The sequence below is a fragment of the Solea senegalensis genome, unplaced genomic scaffold (assembly GCF_019176455.1).
Source record: "Solea senegalensis isolate Sse05_10M unplaced genomic scaffold, IFAPA_SoseM_1 scf7180000017642, whole genome shotgun sequence".
Taxonomy (NCBI): Eukaryota; Metazoa; Chordata; class Actinopteri; order Pleuronectiformes; family Soleidae; genus Solea; species Solea senegalensis.
The window spans coordinates 41,365-61,830 of NW_025322473.1; the positions used below are offsets into that span (position 1 = coordinate 41,365).

Below are 20,466 nucleotides of genomic sequence, written 5' to 3' on the forward strand. Positions count from 1 at the left end.
CACACCTGGACCTTTTACTTTTTCACCTTCCATGAGCAACAGTGGTTGGAGGGACTTCAGTTCTACCACTTTTTTTTTCTTATATCTATGCAGTACATTTATTTATAAGGGCAATCAAAAATAGATGTTAATTGCAGCCACTACGATTCGCTGATTGCATCGTTTAGAATTTAAGTTTTGATTTGGAACCTTTTATTAATCTACATCCCTAAATGTTGCACCAGTCAAACACAATGTAGTTAGAACCTTGAGTACTATCCTTACTCCTGGGAGGGCTGCAGCGCCACCTGGTGATGAAGACTGTGCAACATCTCACTGAGGTCGCACGACACCACACACAAGTCCTGCTGCTGTTACTGCTGCTGCTGTTACTGCTGCTGCTGCTGTTACTGCTGCTGCTATTACTGCTGGTCCACAAACCCGCGCAGCTTAGCTCCAGTTGACCCTTGAGCTCAAATGACAGATCAAAGAAGACAAAGATGAAAAACGACCTCGGAAACAGAGAACTTGTCTCAGAATGTCGTGTTTTTAACTAAAATTGTCAATTCAAAGTCTGATATAGTGACAATTTTCAGGATCTGTGGAGCACTTTACAAAGTTACTGCAAATACAGACCAAACATTTCAGTTTTGCAACATTTAACTAGTGAAACAAAGTTAGACTTTTATTTTGAATTATTCACAGGACAGGAAATGTCGCAGCTAAAAACGCTTGTATTTCTACAGCATTTTTACTTTCAGAATGTAAATGCTATGCATGTTGCATATACATGGCCCTTTACATGCTTCATTTCATATTCTTTTTGGTCTGTTCCAATGGTCACAATGTAAGAGCCAGTCATTTGACGTAGTGACAGGCATAAGAGACAAGAGAATGGTATCTCACCCCACTCATCATCACAGCTATAACTCTTTTATTTATTTATTTTGCACAATAAAGATAATCTATAGCAACAATATTATATTGAAGAAGAACAAACTAGCTGACCTCTGAAGTTTGTTGGCAGACATCATTAATAAGGAGTTCAACTTTTCAGTGTCATTTTTTTTTTTATTTAACCCAGAATATAAAAGAGTGAATATTTGACACACACACACACACAGTGAAAAAAACAAAATAAGACGGAACACACTAAAGACTGCAGGATTAACCCATCCACACAAGGACTGTGGGACTGTGTGGCCACATATTATCTCTCAGATTAGAGCAGATGATCAAAAACTACAAAATATACAGATTTTTTACTTGTTAAATGTTCATGGTTGAATGTCTTCTGATGACACGCACGCGGGTGAAGATATGCAGCCATCAATCAGAAACTTTGCTTCACTTTATAATTAAAATCATCCGGTTCACTTGCTTTCAGGAATCATGAGTTGAAATGAGTCACCGCGTGTGGAGCTGGCATGTTCCTGCCTGAAGGGGGAGCAGTGTCGTGCGTGCTGAAATCACACAGCGCTCAGCTCTCCCACGGCGGGCTGCGGCGTCCGTCGACGTCAGTCTCCACGTGGTAGAGCATGTCAGCCAGCGTGTGCTCGATCACGGCTCCCCAGCCCATGTCGCTCATCTGAGGGGGACGAGAACAGAAGCATCCACAGGTGTACGACACAGGAGTTACATTTTAGTTACAACTAGGAAGGATTTTGGGGCTTTTTGGAGACATAATTTTCTTACTTTTAAGCAGAACTTTGAAAGTCCGGCCGCTTTCCGTTACATATTTTTACGACACCTCTGTAAAAATCCATCCATTGTCCATCTTTTTATCCTCACTATCATAAAACAGCCCGGAACCATAAAGGTAGTTCAGCGCAACTCAAACGGATGAAAGCAAAGTTACACAACAGCCGCGTGTTCCGCTTGTGTTGCTTTGTTTTTGTTTGGTGCTGAGTCGCAGATTAGAGCCGTTCCCGATTGTTAAAGTATGGCAGAGGAAGAGTTATTCCTTCCAACAAAGTGCATCAAATCAGTCAAAAAAAATGACCACACACAAATGACTAATATGTTTGTTTGACCATGTGTGGGATAAGCCAGAGTAAAGATAAACACACAGTAACTGCGTCAATCTGAAGTAAATGAACTGCAAGCGTGTCATTTGTGATTAATTGTGATTAATTGCGTGACACGTGTTCGTCTTTCAGTGTGACGTGACGGTGCTCACTTAACGTTACGTTAGACGTCATGTGACGTCCGTTTCATTTATTTGTGTCATTGTAATTTAAACATGAGATAAACAAACCACAATAATAGATATGTTTTATATCTGGCCACATACAAATAGATACATTATTAAAACGATTATAATAAACTTAAACATTTGGTATAGATGACAATTGTTGACTTAAATCATTTAAACATTTCCCCCAATGAATAATTGTTCCTATATAATAGTTGAGTGTATTTGCTACATTATTTTGTTATGTTGGCTTTAAAAGATATAAATAAATGAAACTTTAAGACCTATAAGCAGTGTTCATGTGATTTTACACATTCATAGTATTGTGAAATCAGTGAATGCATAATAATCGTAATATTGCAATTAATTCTCTGACAATAATATTACCAAGAAAATCCATTTCAGTTCGACTGGTGGATGTGAGGTGACGTGACTTTACGGCAGCCCATAATAGCCACATATCGTAAATGATTTGTAACGCGTTATATTATTGTTTTTGTTAAAACAAGGATTAAAGAAGGAGGGAAAGCACTCACTGGCTGGTACTTGATGTCCTTCGGAGGGTGTTTGAAATGTGGTCCAAAATTCACTGAAACCTGATACAAAGAGACAGAGGTGGATTTTAAATAAAGTTAAATAAAAAAACATTCAACTCAAACAAGTCAAACAATCAGAGAGCACATGAGTGTTCAGCAGATCATGTGTACCGACCGTGCAGCCCTTGTAGAGCGAGATCGCAGGAAAATAGAGGCCTTCAAACAGGTTTTCATAGGCGACGCCTTGGTTCACTCCATTTTTGTAGAATATCATCTGAAAAATAACAGCGTATAAAAGTTAACGGGAGTCAACACTGGCAGCGTTTCTGACTGGATTTATATTTGGAGGAGAGTTCTAACCCTGCTGGGCGTCACAGTTTTGAGGCTTTTCTCTGCTTTGTCCACATAGTCCTTCTCCTCAAAGTACAGGTAGCTCTTGAACTTAATCAGTGCCTGCAGACAGAAGAGAAGGTGTCACACGTCAGCACCGAGTGCAATGTGAGCGGTGGCAACTGCACTCAGCTGTTACCTTGTCCTTGTACGTGTCGGGCAGAGCCTTGGCCGTCTCGGTTCCGTCTGGCAGCTCTATGAAGAAGCCCAGCGTGTCTCCCTGACCGTAGGCCGAGGAATAATGCTTGCCTATGGACTGGTGAAAGCGTGTGCCCTTTTTACTGCGCCATGAGTAGCTGAACTTGTCGTAACCCAGCGGAGCCTGCAGGTTACCTGTCATAAAAAAAACATGACGAGGATTAACACAGTGACAGTAACATGCTCAGATGATGCTCAGCATGTGCACCACGAGAAGCAGAGAAAACCACAGTCAGAGGAAGAGGAAGTGACACAAGTAAACATCAGCTTTTTCCAAATGGCGAGAACTGAAAAACACAGAAGCATTGAAAACAGGATGCTGACCTGGCGTTCTTGCTGTTGTACTTGCATCTTTGAAATAAACTAGCTGAGATGTTCACATACTCACTGTTTACTGTGGTGTCGTGAAAATATGTAGCGGGAGTAGCTCCGTAGAGAAAAAGGTGCAAAAAGCGACCAGACTTGCAAATTTCCACTTTACAGCAACACAGTCCATGGCTGCAACTAACTCATTATTTTAATAAGCCATTAATATGTTGATTAATTTCTCGATGAATAGAGTACTCGTTGTTGTTGATCGCTGTTTACTGATGTCAGAGCACATTTGTGTCTTGTTTTGTTCTCAAACCAAAATGATTTCTTTTTTTTATACAAAGAAACCAGACAATATTCACATTTAATTACAGAAAAAAAGATTCAAACTTTTAATGGAATTATCAAAATAGTTTTGTAGATTAATAATCGACGAATGGAATAATGGTTGCAGCCTAACACAGTGGTCAAATGTCTAAATTCTAAATTACTGAAAAAACCACAGAAGAGACAAACTGAATTCACTTTGTTAGAAAATGTCAATGTTATGGATTTCTACTCCGTCCACAGTCAGTCTTATTATCCACGAATGGAACGAGGTTTTATGAGAGCACCAAGAAATACTGACCAAGTGGTTGAGACCAGCCGAGCCTGGCTGCCGTCTCTGTGGGCATTTCATCCACAGTGACCTCAAAGTACCAGGAGCCTTTCCGTACGCCGTGTGACGCTCGCACCATAGAGTAGCCTTTCTCTCCGGTCACTGTCAGGCGGTCGTCAGAGATCTTCAGCTGAGGCGCTGCAACGTCCAACACACAGGAGTTTAAACAACAGTCTACAGTGCAGTTAAAAGCAATAAATACAATAATAAAATAATAATGAACATTGCATTAATTTACATGTTTTAGCTGATTTAGCTGAATTTTACGCTGGTTTTATTTATCATATATTTTCAGAATTTGAGAGCACTTTTTAACTCCGTCAGCTCAGAGTCGATGTCTGAGGGAGTTTTCCAGTTGAATCATGCCGTATGGACTCTAGCCATTTTGATTTTCCTCTGCAACTATCTAGTCAGTATAACCGTAACTAAAATGCCAACATTGATTCCACAATTCTTAGACAGCAGTTATAGGAATATTGTTAAAAATGTAAAATCAGTAAAGTCAGTGTAAAGTCAATGTAAAGTCAGCTGTAACCTGAGGGTTACAGCTATTACACGCGTGTGGACTAGAAATACGTGTTTGACTTGTGAATACCTCGGTCATGTAATGCCAGCAGTACCCTCTCATACAGACAGGCCCTATACAGATCACCAGGGATGGGTTTGCCGGCCCAACAGTCCAACTCAAGCTTCTCTGGGTCCGGGGCGTGAGGGTCCGGTTCTGCCAGGATGTAACGGTAGCCATCTTTATTGAAGGGATGCTCCAGGGGGTAACCATGAGGAGGCAGGCGCTGGGCCGAGAACAGAGGGTCACTGCGATGAGGGAGGGAGGGAGAGAGAGAGAGACATTTAATGTGATATAAAACAGACAGAACATAAACAACATTAGATTGACATTAAATAGTATGTTAGGTAGTTTCTTTAGTAATGTTAACAACTACATTAAGAGAAGGTTTCTGAGTGTACAACAGCGGTATCAGTTTAAATGTATCTTATAATGTGTGTGTGTGTGTGCAGGGATTGTTATTAGCTGTTGGGATGTGAGTGGGGGCACCGGGACCTGCAGCCACCATTCCAAGGAATAGCTAGGCATCCACCCTGCAGAAGACCAGGCGGAGGGGTGTGACGCCCTCTTCTTTGGCCAGGTAACTTCCACCCAAGTTTTCCTCATTCATCAAGTAGGTTAAGTCAAACTGGCAGAGTGCCTTCAGATTTGCCCTGGTGTATCAATTATCTCATTGCACGAGGAAGAATCAATTTGAGAAACTTGCTTGAAAAATGCTTCAGAGTCCACTAAAACCTCTTCAGTCCACTGAATCTCATACGCTGGAGTTTAGATTTTTCAAATATTTACAAACAATTCTGTTGAATATTAGAATAGCATCGTTGCTTATATGCTCATCCCTACTCTGGTGTAAATAAAGAACAACTTACCAAACATTTTCAACTCTTACTGAGGCGTAAAAAGGTTGTTTCTCTGGACTCATGAAATGATTTCTTTTGAAATGTGTGTGTGCTTCTCAAAGAAGGAAAATACACTACATAAATACATACAATAAAATATCTTCTGTTGATAATCTGTATTACATGAGGACATTTACGTGGGTTAGAAACAATTAAATTAACAAATAATTAGGCTTACAATTAAAGAAGTGACTTTTTTAAAAATATATAATTGTGTTGATTTGGTGTATTATTTAATCAATATATACAGCATTTAATTTATAATATTTAGTGACAAACATATTCAACATAATAAATCTGATGATTACCAGGAACAGTCATCACTGATACCTTCCAAAATCCAAAATCTAAGACCACATCTTGTGGGTCAACATATGGTGCCCAGCCCTAGCTCTTACCTGCGGGTTCTCTTCGTCGCACCTGCAGCTGTGCCCTCCTGTTGCTGCTGCTGTTTACGCTTGGCTCCTCTTCCTTTTCCTGGACCAGGAGCCAGAGCGCCTGCAAACACCAAAGATTACACGGCTAAACAAAGAGCAATGAGCTCACACACATGCACACACACACAGCCTTTATCACCCAGTGAAAGCAGGTTATTAGGCATTTTATTAACACAGGGAGACAGCAGGCACAAAAAGGCAGGAATTAGTTTACAGGGCATCTTTCAAACACTATCAGCCTCTCATTACCCCTCTTCAATACACCCCTGCCACTCTGTTCTACCAGGAGAATCATTTTCTCTGAGGACTTTGGAGCGGTGGATTGATTGGTTGCCAAAGCAACGAAAACACCAGTTTCCATTTATAAAAAGGAACGCTAACTGTGAAATAAAGCAACGAATACCGTATATACTTAATGTGTCTTAGACTTAAGAGGGAAAACATTTTTAAGTTGAGGCTTCTGTTTCTTGGCTAATTGCCATTTTCTCAACTATTTGTTTTTAAATTACGTCAATTCGTTGAATTGGAGGAAGAGGGTGAGGTTGACTGGATGAAAGACTATGTAATATGTCACTCTGCTCTCATATGTGTCATGGAGGACAGAGTGTCATTTCAGTGAGGAGGAGGGTTTTTGTTTTGTTTGTTTTACAGGGATATCAGCGCCCAGAAGCAGCAAGCTGGAAAAGACGAAGTATAAATATACACCAATCAGGGGGCAAAGCTTTTAGAAGGGAAGGGGGACGGGCACCAAACAGATGCAGAGAGCAGACGGAGGCGTTACAACTGGACATGGATGAAGTTGCCCACAAGATGCTTGTTGAGGATCGAATTTGGTTTGGAATTGAAAGGAAGAAATAATTGGAACCTTAGGGTCAACTTCTATCCAGAGGGTTACAAGACACAAAAACACACTGGTCAGTTCCAGATGTCAAAATACCACATAGTCACCTGAGAAAGAAGATCCACCTGGAACACAATGCACAGAATCACCACAGTCATCACATGTAACAAGCTCGGACTCACAGGCTACGTCCACACCACTCCATTTACGTTTAAAGGTGCAAAAATGATGCTCCAAATTAGGGATGGGCCTTCACAGCCAAAAGGCCATTTGAGCCCATGAAAGCTAGAGGAACTAATGCAGGGTTCGCAGCAATGTGGAGCTAGGAGGATGAATTTAAGACCCTGGGAAATTCCTTCACTTCAGCAGGACCTACAGCATGTTGAGCTTAGAGGAGCAGCTTCAAGATGCATTCAAGAAACCTTTCATTATTTCTCACATGAAGTTTGAGATAATAGATTAATATTTAAAAAAGAAAATCAGTTTTGTATCTTTTTATTTCAATATAATTACGAATTAGTAACCTATCGACTTTTTATAATCCAAAAAAAAAAAAAGTGATAATTGCTGATTCGTGCCCATTCCTACTCCAAATACACCTGCTGTCCAGATCTTGTTGGTTGAGGTTTTGGAGAAAACAAACAAACAAAAGACAGAACTATAGAAACAATGACACAGATAACTGCACTTAATTTCATAATGGTTCTTATTGGCTACAACTTGACTATCAGCTGACTGTAATGAAAATATAGTAGTATGAATGTCGCCTCAGTTTGGGGACTTTATACTTGTGAAGAAACTTTTCACAAGTACTTTCAGACCTAATCTGTTTGGTTCAGTAAGTGCAGGTTCACACCACATGACTTTCAGAGTGAACGGAGTACATAACATGAAGCATTTTGCATTCTAGAGAATGGCTGTGTTTGAGAAAAGGCTGTGTCACGTTTGTTTTTCTCCTGCTGTCACATGGAAGAGACGATTCTCTCTCGACTCATCAGCAGTGTGCAGTGTGTCCAGCTCTTTATTGTAGCAGTGCTGTCTGGGATCTGTCACATTTCTTTTTACAGTAAAATAGTGTTTTTCTTTTAACTTCTCTCTCAATAACCATTGTTGTTTTCCTAGTCGGGTTTAAGCTACTGTCACTTCATCGTGGTCTCTGGTTGGAATTCTCACAGAATCAGATCTAATTTCTTGCATAAATAAAGAAATAAAGTTGGTGTCAGTTGGTCTCTGCACGCTGCAATCACAGTTACACGTACAATGGCTATTTCTTGCTACTTTACATGTTCATTGTCATGTTCTTACCGTTGAGCCCGCCAGCTGTAGGAGTAGCAGTCGTCTGTTTCTGTGTGTCATATGAGGGTCCGATGGTTCCCAGGTCCTACGAAAAACCAACAGCACCAAATTACACATTGGGGCAATTTTGTTCTTAAGATTTGTCTCATATTTGGATATTTCTTTCAGGTAAAAAGAAAAGTCACTCATGATTTGGTAGAAGTCACATTAGGTCTGCATTGATTGATCGATTACTAAGTTAATTGCCCACTACTTTGATAATTGATGAATTGCTTTGAGGGGTTTAACTGGTGTATATACCTGGTCCAACAAGCCAAACTTGGGGTAGTCCTCCTCTGGGTCTTTACTGCCTGGGTCTGGGTGTTCCTTAACTAGAAAAACATCTCGCTCTTTACTCTGAAAAATAAACAAGACAACCATAAACCTATATACTACAAAAGAAATGAGTCACAAATAAAAAATTCTTTGATTTGATTGTGATTCATCCACTGTTCACCACAACATTACCATCGTTTTCACTATGTTGTTGGGCCAGGTGAGCTTCCCCGGTCTCTGACGAGTTGTCATGCACTCCCAGTACTTGTCAATGAATGGTATGATGTCCTGCAACAAATTGGGGAAAAAAAGAAAAGAGAACTATTACCATAAGAAATGTATGGATTTACATGGATCATGACGATTCACCAGCACTACAAAATAAAAGACACAAGTGTGATAAATGGTAAATGGCCTGTATTTATATAGTCTTGATCACCACTCAAAGCTGCTGTACACAACAGTTTCGCCATTCACCCATTTACTCACACTTTCATATAGTGCATCTATGTGCAGCACATTTTTCTATCACTCATCAAACCACAACCTTTGAGTTGAAAGACGACTCACTCTACCACTAAGGTACCGTCGCCCGTCAATATGCAGACATTAAAAAACATTTACGAGAGAAAAACATTTGGTTTCAAACTCCGTACCCAGCCAAGTTATGGGTACATCTGCCCAAGGGTGTTAAAACATACAGCTCTGCCTGGGAAGCAGCTGAGACTTTTTAGGCACACCCACCTTGTCTTTGGAGAACATGGTCTTTGGGTGCTCCTCTTGTGTTCTGGACCTCCATGTGAGGTTTGCCAAAGCTGTGAGACACATCTCCTTCAGGTCTGAACATAAAAAAGCAACATCAGTTTGTGAATGAGTCAAAGAATTTGCCAGCACTACCACCACAACCTTCATCACTTCATATTGTTCAACTCCTCTTCATGCCTTCTTTATTAAAAAACAAACAAAAACACAGTTTCTATATTTCAGTACTAAAAATATGTTTGACTTATTTATTATTCTTGAAAAAATAAAAATTCACCAGACTAAAAACAAAATCAAATCTTTGTCATCTAGGTGCTGTAGTGTGACCAAGGGGAGACCATGAATGTTAAATGTCATGACCTACACTGTATATCAGGTAAGTACAGACGTAAGTAGAATACAGTACTAGCCAATAATATGAAATGAATGTGGTGATACTACACTGATTAAGAAGTGAGTTAATAAATATAAAAGCCAATACAAAAAAGTGCAGAGTTGCAGAGTTGTACAAGCTGCAGTCACAAGTAGACCATTGATATGTGAAATTAATTTGGTGCAACTATGCAGCATACGAATATATGGCTGCAACAAGTTGATTAATCGATATCAATCAATTACTAAAAGAATCGTCAACTATTCTGATATTCAATGAATCGCTTTGAGTTTTTTTTTTTAACAGAACTTAAAGTAGTTCATGTTTTCAGTTTCTTAAATGTAAATATTTTGTAGTTTATTTGCTTGGTATAACATCATCTAAGATAATTTTGTGATTGCTGTTTTAAAGATGTGCAAATTGACAGTATTGAGAATTGAAATATGAATGAAACTCCACGCATCCCCTGAATGCATGAAGCAGAACCCGTCAATTCAATGTCACATTAATAACTTGACCACTAGGGGGCCTACATGCTAAGTTCAGTTATAAATCTGTGAATTTTTACTTGAATGCTAAAGTTAAAAGAAAATGTGTTGGGCCCATTCATATAATCTATAAGCAACAATTAATGAGTTATAACTCAGACAGTTGAAATCAAACTTTTAAAGGATTTTGACTAATTATTGCCATCATCAAGATCTAAAATATCTGACCATAACCAGCCTAGATGCACACAATGAACACCTACTTGCTTGTTTCCTGAGGAAGTATGTGTTACCACTGTGATGGCACACATTGCAGTGAAACACATAATTGGTCATAAATGGAAGACAAGTCCTGTGGAGGAGAAGAGAAAGGTTGGAACACACAACTGCAGCACTGACCATCATCTGAATAACACATACATTAATGGATTATACATACGCAGTGTCAATGCCAAATGTGTCTGCAGTGAACCACTTCATGCACAAGGCACACTGCAGCTCCACCTCTCCCAGCTGCCTCCCACTGTCTTCGTCCCCTGATCCAGTAAGAGTATCAGCCGCCTCGGAACCTTCACCAGCTGCGTCCTGATGACAAACAAACACAACACTCTGCATATGAGTGGTAGCTCAGCTGTGGTCTGTAATAGATCAAAAATGTGATGAGCATTAGCAAATGACAATGAATGTTGACTAAGTAATGTCAACTTATGTTCTCACTGAATAATGAGAACCTTGAAATGAAGTGTTTTCAACATGTATTTCTAAATGGCACAAAACATAGAATAGCCAAAACAAAATAGATGGGTTTGTCAATTTGCTAATAGCATTGATAGCATCCATTTTTAAAATAATAATTGTTTTACCTTATATATTCCCTGAGCCAAATCTCAATATGCTTGAGGAAAAAAAACTTGAATTACTCTTTTAATAATTATTCTTTAATAATTTAATAATTACTTTTTTTTCTATTTTTGTTTAGAATTGTGGTTGATAATTATTAATATTGATTATTTCTCTTGGTGTCTAAATTCCTAATGTTGATGTAAAATAATAATGATTTATTCTCTAATGTTTCTTTCCTTTATAGTTATTAATCTTGAATGTTGGGGCTGTGGGTGGGGAAGAACTGGATGAAGGGATTTGCACAGGTTGCAGACAAATAAGTTGTACCCACTGTCTAGATATAAAGCAACAAATGCATGTAAATCATTACAATAACATTCAATAATATTACCATTGTCTCTTTGCCATTTGAAGATTCAGTGTCCATGCTGATGGGCAGTTCCCCAAATGAAGCATCCCTGAAAGACAGCAGAATGACTAGTCATAAACTAAATTATGAAACAACTACATACAGATAGTAAGTTCAAAACAACTTGTAAAAAGATTGTCTTACAAAGTGTAAATTCAACAACAGGGTAGTGATTGAATAACAAGCATCCAATGTCATATCCCATTGGCATTTCACTTATAAAGTGATATGCACTCTTTAACATAAAACGTGAAACATAAAATGTACAGTTGAGACTATGACTTGATTTTTATGAAGACTTTTGTTTGTCTTTTTTTTTAATAAACTTAAAAAGCCCAACCTTAACCCGGTATCAAATGTCAACGTCTTTCCGTTATCGTTTTACTTGGTCATTTTAATATTACGTTGACTAACGTTGACGTTATTCAAGAGGAACAAAGTGGTGTGAGGGACTTTAATTCTCGGCTGGGCATGAGTGTGACACTATACGGTGACTTGTTAAGTTTGCTGACAGGTTCGATTAGTCGACGAAGAGACGTTTTCTGTTAATGATGCGCTGCAGAGCTTCAACGGGCCATCTGTGCATCGTTAACGCTAGCTGGCTAGCTTGTACGTCTGCGTTTATCAGCTCATATAGCTTCAAAAACAGCGAGTCTGTAGTTTTTATCTTCACATATAATAACAATAACACCACAACACATTTCTGAAAACAAAACTCTTTGGCATGAAGCACACATACCCCTCTCCGGCCTCCGGTTCAGTTGCAGTCGGGTTACCCGCCTCCGTCTCAGACGCCATGTTTCAAATCAATGAAAACAAAGAAACATCGCGATACAATGCGAGAGGTGCTGAGACAACGGCTTCCGGTCGCGGTTCGGCTCAGCAGCGACACCACAGGCTGAATGATAAACTGGAGTTATTCATTTATAACAGTGCTGTAATGGAGAATGTTTTTTTACTACTCAGTTTGAGGACCAAACTGAAGAGATAAAAAATATATTCTTTGGAGAATAAAGTCTTAACATTATGGGAATAAAATCTTAATATTAAAAAGTCATAATATTACAAGAATAAAGTCATAATATTACAAGAATAAAGTCGTAATTTACGAGAATAAATTAATTTGTTGATAATATTTTTCATCATTATCTAATGTAGTATTATTATTAAATAGCAACAGAATGCAGATGTGACCAGCGATAGCCTGCACCACAACCAGCCATTTCCTCCTCCAGTCCATAAAAGAGATGATTTTCATTAAGTCTGTGTGATTCTGTCTTCCAAACAGACTCAGTTTCTTGCACAATCTTTTCAAAGTCCTGATGCTAAAGATAATCTGGTGGCCATGTGACAAAAATATTAAGTATTTCTTTATTATATGAAACTGATAATCAGACATTTTGCTTGAATAATAATTCTATTCTCATAATATTTCAACTTTATTCTTGAAAGATTTTTTTTAAGAAAAGAAAAGAAAGAAAATGTCCTCAGTTTGGCCCTAATACGGTGTTGTAGGTTTTTGAACACAGATAGAAAAATATAACAAACGAGACAAAAGACAATTCAGTAAAAACATAGCAGTATGTGCAAGCTGGTAGTTTATACAATTTGAAGAGTTAAAGATATTCTTCTTATCATAAATCACTGCTCAATATATAACCCCTCGGGATCAATAAAGCATTCTGATTCTGAATATCAATTGGAAAGCTTTAGCTAACATTTTTTCCAATTTCTAATGTGACTGTTATTTGCCTTTCAGTGCGAACTTCAAAGTTCTCAGTAATTCTCAAAACTCTTCACATAGTGAAACAAGTTAAAGTGAACCTGACTACACAATGCATTCAGTGACCATTTTCATTTAGTAAATAAAAACATTGCTTATTTACAGCAAATGTTTAAATGCTAACAGGTTTTCAATAGAATAGACTTTATTGTCATTGTATGTGCAGTAAAAATAATAATACAAAAATAATGACAGCTGATGTTGGGGAATATTGTGTCCAGTTAATAATGTTTGACCAGAGTGTGTGAGCCACTTCAACCCAAGCTAGAATAAAATGACCAAAGTAGCTTAACTACATCAAAGCCATTTTTCAACATCAAAAACTTCATTCTAACACAATAATATTTGTCATATCTCCTATAAATGGACACCTAACGTCAGCCTAAATCTACTATAGTATATAAATATCTTATGAATTGAACTGTAGTCTTTTTGAATAACAGCTCCAGTGTGTGTGCACCTGACGTCTTCTCTCCTTTTCACACAGTTAAAGGGGCAATGCACCGTAAAAGAAAAAAAGAAAAGAAGAAAAGCTTTGCGAGGATGTGAGACCACCCCACGTACTTTGTGAAAGCCAAACGTTATTTAGTTGTTTGTGGGGGGCGTCCCAGCCCCGGTAAAGATGAGTGGAACATAAAGACAAGTGTGCCAGAGCACTTGTCACAAAAGAGCACGGGGAATGTTAAAAACACCACTGGGTACTGCAATGAAAGCCTCCAGGACATTGTTAGGGAGATAATAGCTGTGTTTTCTCCTCCCCTTTCCCTCTTGCAATGGAGACACATCTGTGATATAGGGAGCCTGTGTGTGTGGCTTCATGGAACTCACTTTTTCTTTACAATCTGTTGACGATAACACAAAATCAACCGATCCCACAGCCTTTATCTTCCTCGACACTTGTGAGGGCTTGTACGGTTCTTCTGTCACATTGTTTGTCTTATGTAACAATGGAACACATTTAAAGCTCTTTGATGCAATTCCTTTTTTCTTTTTTCTTGGTGTCATTCTGGTCTACCGGAAAAAGAATTGTTATTTCACTTTTCTGCAAACCATAGAAAACTGTTTACATTTATAAATCAAACTAATTATTTGAATGCTATAGTATTTACAAAGAGTTTCAAATGTGTCTCCTGATACTTTCGCTACTAACATTATTTGTTCCGATATTTTACTGCGAGTGTTTGGTGTATGCATGACCTATAGGGGGCGTGTCAGTGCATAGAAGAGCCAGCCATTACTATGTGTAGCCATGTGCATATTACATAATATGGGGAACTGACAGCACATGTGCAACAGATAAATGTCTGATAATACAACAAGTGGAGGCGGAGCCTTTTCTTCAGCCTGTGTGGTCAGAAGGTGGAGCTATCAAATTGCTTTTATTGGGCTGTCACATTCAAACACATAGTAAAGTGTGGAAAAATAAACTTTGACGCAGAATAATTTCATTTTTGACAGTAAGATACATACGGTCACACATTTGAACACTCTGTTTGATTCCAGTGGCATTTTCACACTATATTGTTTCTTCATCAGTGTCTTACTTTCCCCCTCCACTCGTCCTCCATTCTGTCCATCTCCCCATGTCCTGCTGAACAAAGCGTGGGGTCAGAGAGGGTCAGGCTCACTGGTGACATCTGCTAATTGTCCTGATGGGCCGGCCTCCATCATCCTTTCAATGCCGGTTTCTCTGTAGGTGTCTGGAGCTGGAGGCACACGGGCAGATGCCACCTTTAGAACTCACCTCCATAAGACCATTAACCCCCCAACTCCACCCCCCGTGGATCACCCTTTACTGATTGTGTGTATTGGCAAACTATATCCAATGATGTGGATTTAAAGATGGGACTGTTTTCTGTAATACTGGGTTAATGAAGCCACTGTAGAAACAGAAACGACTGTGGAGCACAAACCCTTTGAAGAGTAAACACTCACCGTGTAGTTTATACCATATTACCATATATGTAATACTGTGTTGAGGTTTAAAAAAAGAAATACTTCAAAATTGCAGTAGTATGTAATGTTTGTTGTTGTCGATGTTATTATTCTGCATCTGTTTGTCCTTCAGCAGAAATTGTGGACATCACCAACCTGCACATGCAGGACAGCAAAGCTGAATGACGATGGCGGAGAGGAAACAACCTGTTTTGTGTTTTATTTGACACAGAAAAACAGCATAGCAACATGTGCACTGACAAAAATCAAACAGCACTATGTAGAGCTGAATCAATTACTCAATGAATCGATTATTAAACGATTACTTAATTAATCGTCAACTAATTTGATAATCGATGAAGCGATTTGAGGCTTTTTTTTAAGACTAAAACAAGATATCTGATTGTTTCAGTTTCTTAAATGTGAATATTTTCTGGTTTCTTTGCTCCATATAACAAAGAAATCACCAAAAACTGAATCATTTTGGTTTGTGTACATAACAAGACATCATTTCCAGGTTTGACGAACACTGATCAGCATTTTCTGACGTTTTCTAATATTTTATGGACCAAGCGATTACTGCTGTGCTACTGTACATGTCGTATAGTATTTCATTTCCTTCTGTTAGTTGTGTATATCCAGAATTCTTTTTATTCTGTTTTTCTTTATCTTATTCATATTCTCTTTATCTTTTTTCATTTGTGAGACCATTTCTTGTTTTTAAACACAGTAAGAAGAATTGCATTGCAGAGATAACATGTTTGGCGTTTTTTTGCCTTTGAATCGAACACAAACAGGCAGTAAATCCTCTCTTTGGAGAAAACAGCAGTGTTATAATTTAACGATACTTTGTTATGGTACTCAAATTATCTGTACTTTACTTTGTTATTTATATTTCTAGCAACTTGTACTTTTACTCCACTACATTTCCTAAATAATGTGTACTCGCCCGACCATGGCTCTACATTATGGCTCTACATTACTCCACACTTATTTAATACTTTCACTTCTAAAATCTTAAGTACAATAAAAATACGTTTGATGCTTAAGTACAGTAAATGTCATATGATTTAAGTAATATTGTAAAAAAGTGACTTCAACTTCTACCAAGTGATTTTCTGGTAACATACTTCAAGTATCACTTTTAGGTACTTTATACAAAACTGGGATGAATAAAACTTTGAATAATTCAAATTCGTCTTTGTTTTTTTTTCACTTTACATCCAAAGACAGTGCTTTCCAACATTAATCTCCTGTAAGTGAAAGCATGAATGTCTTTACTGTGTGTGGAGTGGCTGCAGAGATCACATGCTCAGTGGTTCTCGTGAAGTTGTAAGTGGCCTTTTAATGAAACCTAAGTGCTTTGTGGTGTCGCCGCTCACCAGGACTGAAGGAAGGAAACACAGCAACTTTTCCCTTTGATGAGTCCATCACTTTGCATCTACAAGCCGCGTTCACGTGTCCCACCACCGTGACATCGCCCATTCACAAATCATGACAAGCTACAGCACAATGAAGAACACGGAGGGGCACATTTTAACCAGATGCACAGCAATAAATAACCTGCTCACTGTCTCCCTCTGCTCTCCCCCGCTGAGCGCACACATTTACATTTGGAAGTGCTGCAGCAGCCCCGGGGGCCCCGGAGCGTGTCCCGCGGACCACGCAGCACAAGTTTCATTGTGGGTAATAGTTTTCAAGTGAAATGTAAATTTGGCACGCGGCGTGTGTGGATATATATATAAACCAGAGTCACAGAGTCACAGAGACACAGAGACAGACATGGACAGTCACAGACACTCCACTGTCAAACTGCAACACGTCCACAGGACGCCGTTTTCTGTGGAGGACATTTTAGACCCGACTAAATTCACAAGGCGGACACTGAGTGAGGAAGATGCAGCAGCAAACGGTGAGGATGAAACTTTATCACATGTTTGAACCATTTCTTTAAAAACAACGTCTAGGTCCGACAGCTGCAGCACCCAGGGCCGTGCGCAGATAATTAAGAGGCTCAAATGGGGGGTTATTAATTCTAATAACCATAGGCCTAACTTAAATCCAGTTTTAATCCAGCCTTATTATGTACTTATAAATGAAAATAAAAAATAAAATATGAGTATGAATTAATAGTCAGATGGCAAAAAGGCAGATGCTTTGCATGAATGAAGATAAATCATATCATAAGTAAATAAATTACTAATAACAAAAATAAATGTAAAAGGAAAATAGGGTGAAGAAAAAAAACATTTGTACATTTGTTAAGAAAGAGGAAGTGTTTCCTGTGTCAGGCATTTTTGTCTTGTCCAGAAAATACGGATTCATTTGCCATTTATTCAAAACATAGTCCAACAGTAATATTCTGCTGCAGTACAGATGTTTACAGCGTGCACTTAATTCAGGGTCTTCTGATGGAACGTAAATAATTCTGTAAATAGTTATTGTAAACTTGTATTAACATGGATTATGAGGGTGCACATGTGTTGTGTACATCATGACAAGATTTATAACACTGATTTGATGGAAAGAGATGACAATTTTCTTTATTGTTATCATTATTATTATTATTATTATTATAATCATTGCTTTGTTTTTAGTTTTAGTTTTTTATTCTTTAACATATTTGAAATAAACGTAATTTATACGTGCATACCTACTTACGGTTACTTTTAAGGCTATATTCTCATATTCTCTTCTTTATCCTACAATCTTGCTGTGTTCCATTTACATTGGAACTTGGAAGTCGGAAGCCATTGTTAGCAACACCATTTGAAAAACATTATGACTACAAATTGAACACAGCATCAAACTTACTGAAGCATGTGATTACATTTAGACAGAGAGAACAAATAACTTATAAGTTTTAAATTCATTTTCTTGATCATGCATGTGTGTGATTTCAGATTCTTCTATCAGACGTGATGAACTCAGAGAGAAGCAGCTCCCCCCAGCAGGAGAATGCTGCAGCCCGGAGGAGGAGGCACTTCCGTCTCCGGAGGCGAAAAAGAGTCGACGCGTGCGCACCGCCTTCACCGTGGGGCAGCTGCACATCCTGGAGCGCAGCTTCCACAGGTGTCACTACCTGTCAGTGCTGGAGCGACACACCATCGCCGCCGCCCTTCACCTCTCGGAGACCCAGGTGAAGATCTGGTTTCAGAACCGCCGTACCAAGTGGAAGAAGGAGCATGTGCACACTGGCACTGACACGGAGGAAGAGCATGGCTACATGGCTCCCTTCACCTCCTCACATCCAGCTCTCTGTCCATGTCCCAGCTGCACTGCGCTGCTCTGCCACCAGGGTGCGCTGCTCCAGCTCTCCACGCCGCTGCAGCTGCTGCCGCATCGCCTTTATTACATGCAGTGACGCGTCATCATGGCGCGTAATTCTGGACTGAGTGCACAAGCATCTCCACAGTGTTTGGAAAACTGTGCGGTGACTGTGTTTGTAAAATGACAATAATTAAGAAAAGTCAAATGTTTTCTACTGTAATTAAACTATAACTTATTTTGCTAAACATTTTTATATTGATGCTCGTCTGCCTGGTTCTTTCTGTGGCTCAAGTTTGACCCTTACAAGAGAAAACAGGGTAAAAGATTAATAAAACTCTTTTGAAATCCATGCACACAGCTATAAGTCATCTGGTGTGTGATCGAGTCAAAACAACTGCAGACTGTTAAATGTCTAAAACACATAAAAGTGTATATTTGTTTTGTGCTGAAATACCATTTACAGCACCACATATACATGTGCACTGTAAAACAATATCACTTTTAAGTGTTATTTTGAAATAATGTCTTATCTTCACCAGCACTTATCATGAAAGTTTATGGACATTAAACAAGTTATTAAGTTCAGCTGGGTACTGGGTATCAAACCCACATGTCCAATGGCAAAATAAAGCAGCACAAATATTTTTAATATGATCCAGTCTGTAGATTAGATGAGCCTTTTAATAAAGGTCTCATGTGTAACTCTGTGCATTAAGCAGTTCCTCAGACTACTGGTCCTAACAAGGTCAGTGTTTATGACAGAAAAGGCTCTAAAGAGGCAACAAGTACAACACACACACACACACACACACACACACTCCAGAGCACATCTGTATGTAATTTAGTCCATCCTCAGTCTTCTCCTCAGATGTCAGGGGGGTTTAAATTCTTGCTAAATATCCAAGCGTCACTGCAAGGAATAATATTGAGTTTGTAAAAATAGAAATTTAGCAGCCACATTAAAACACTCATTAATAACCAGGTGGACAGTTCATTAGAGAGGTACTGGAAACAGATGGTGGCAAAAAGAAAACACAGGAAATGATTGGACAAAATGGAAGATAGAGGACACTCGCACATGCACACACACACGCACACGCTTCGGCCAAAACTGAGGAATGAGTCATAATCTATTAGAAACAAAGAGCTTTGTTTCCACGGTGCTTGATAAAGCACTTGATGATCTACCCGGGAGAAACATGCAAACATGTATCTGCAGGAACACCAGAGTTCTGGTGAGAGTGAGACCATCTTAAAGAAACACAGCCCAGTAGATTTCACTTCCGTCAACGGCAAACAGAGGCGGTTCAAGGAAATGTTGGGGGCCCCAAACAAATGGGTAGTACAGGGGCCCAAAAATGAGCGCAGAATGTTGTTCATGTATTTATAGCTTACAGAGAAGTTAGCCTATTGACAAACTAGCTGTTGTTAGCATTTTCTTTAAAGGGGAGTTTCCACAAAATGATCACTTATGTGCACCAGAGCCCTCTGTTAAATATTGAGATTTTAGATTAACACGTGTTTTCAGGATTTTTAAGTCTTTTTAACTGACCTACAGTTTGGCATTGTTTGGTTTGATTCTTGTGTCGTCCAATGACGACACTCTCTGACCAATCAGAGGCCGGCAGTCTGACGCAGGTACTAAAAAAAGTAGTTATAATGAAAAAAGCAAGGTGCTGAGTCGCACTGTGCTGGGACGGTGCAGTGGAAAAGTGCCAATATCAGTGGACAGGAACTGTTGGAGTGGTGGCCTCCATAAAGCAAGACCCCTGCATGAAGACTTTTTATATTTAATTTTACACTCATACAATCATGTTTCTAAATGTTACACACTGGACTTTTACACAACTAAATGTTTGCAAAGCAGATTAAGGGTAGTAAGCAGTAGCTTTTATCCACTGATTTTTTCCCCCTCTTTATTAGTCCTTTCAAACCAACATTTGCAAGAACGTTTATTACCAGGAACTTATTTACCTGGCGGAA

At 38.9% G+C, this 20,466-nt stretch overlaps 2 protein-coding genes across 3 annotated transcripts; one reads left to right on the forward strand and one right to left on the reverse strand.

Annotated features, from left to right (window-relative positions):
- Nucleotides 1–637: 637 nt before the first annotated feature.
- On the reverse strand, nt 638–12,293 carry ash2l (ash2 like, histone lysine methyltransferase complex subunit). Of its 2 annotated transcripts, XM_044018668.1 has the most exons (17): nt 12,235–12,293; nt 11,478–11,544; nt 10,683–10,828; nt 10,507–10,595; nt 9,365–9,459; nt 8,813–8,908; nt 8,606–8,701; nt 8,315–8,390; nt 7,117–7,134; nt 6,130–6,229; nt 4,863–5,080; nt 4,238–4,405; nt 3,239–3,432; nt 3,070–3,162; nt 2,885–2,983; nt 2,710–2,769; nt 638–1,567 (listed from the first exon to the last, which is right to left on the reverse strand). In XM_044018668.1, the coding sequence occupies exons 1-17, from the start codon at nt 12,291–12,293 to the stop codon at nt 1,460–1,462; spliced, it is 1,782 nt and encodes a 593-aa protein (XP_043874603.1). In that variant the 3' UTR covers nt 638–1,459. The 2 variants fall into 2 exon arrangements, with proteins under 2 accessions (XP_043874603.1, XP_043874605.1); XM_044018670.1 differs by lacking the exon at nt 7,117–7,134 and having other exon boundaries at nt 12,235–12,288.
- Nucleotides 12,294–16,995: 4,702 nt separating this feature from the next.
- On the forward strand, nt 16,996–18,577 carry pnx (posterior neuron-specific homeobox). The gene is made up of 2 exons (XM_044018672.1): nt 16,996–17,125; nt 18,117–18,577. The coding sequence occupies exons 1-2, from the start codon at nt 16,996–16,998 to the stop codon at nt 18,575–18,577; spliced, it is 591 nt and encodes a 196-aa protein (XP_043874607.1).
- Nucleotides 18,578–20,466: the final 1,889 nt, after the last annotated feature.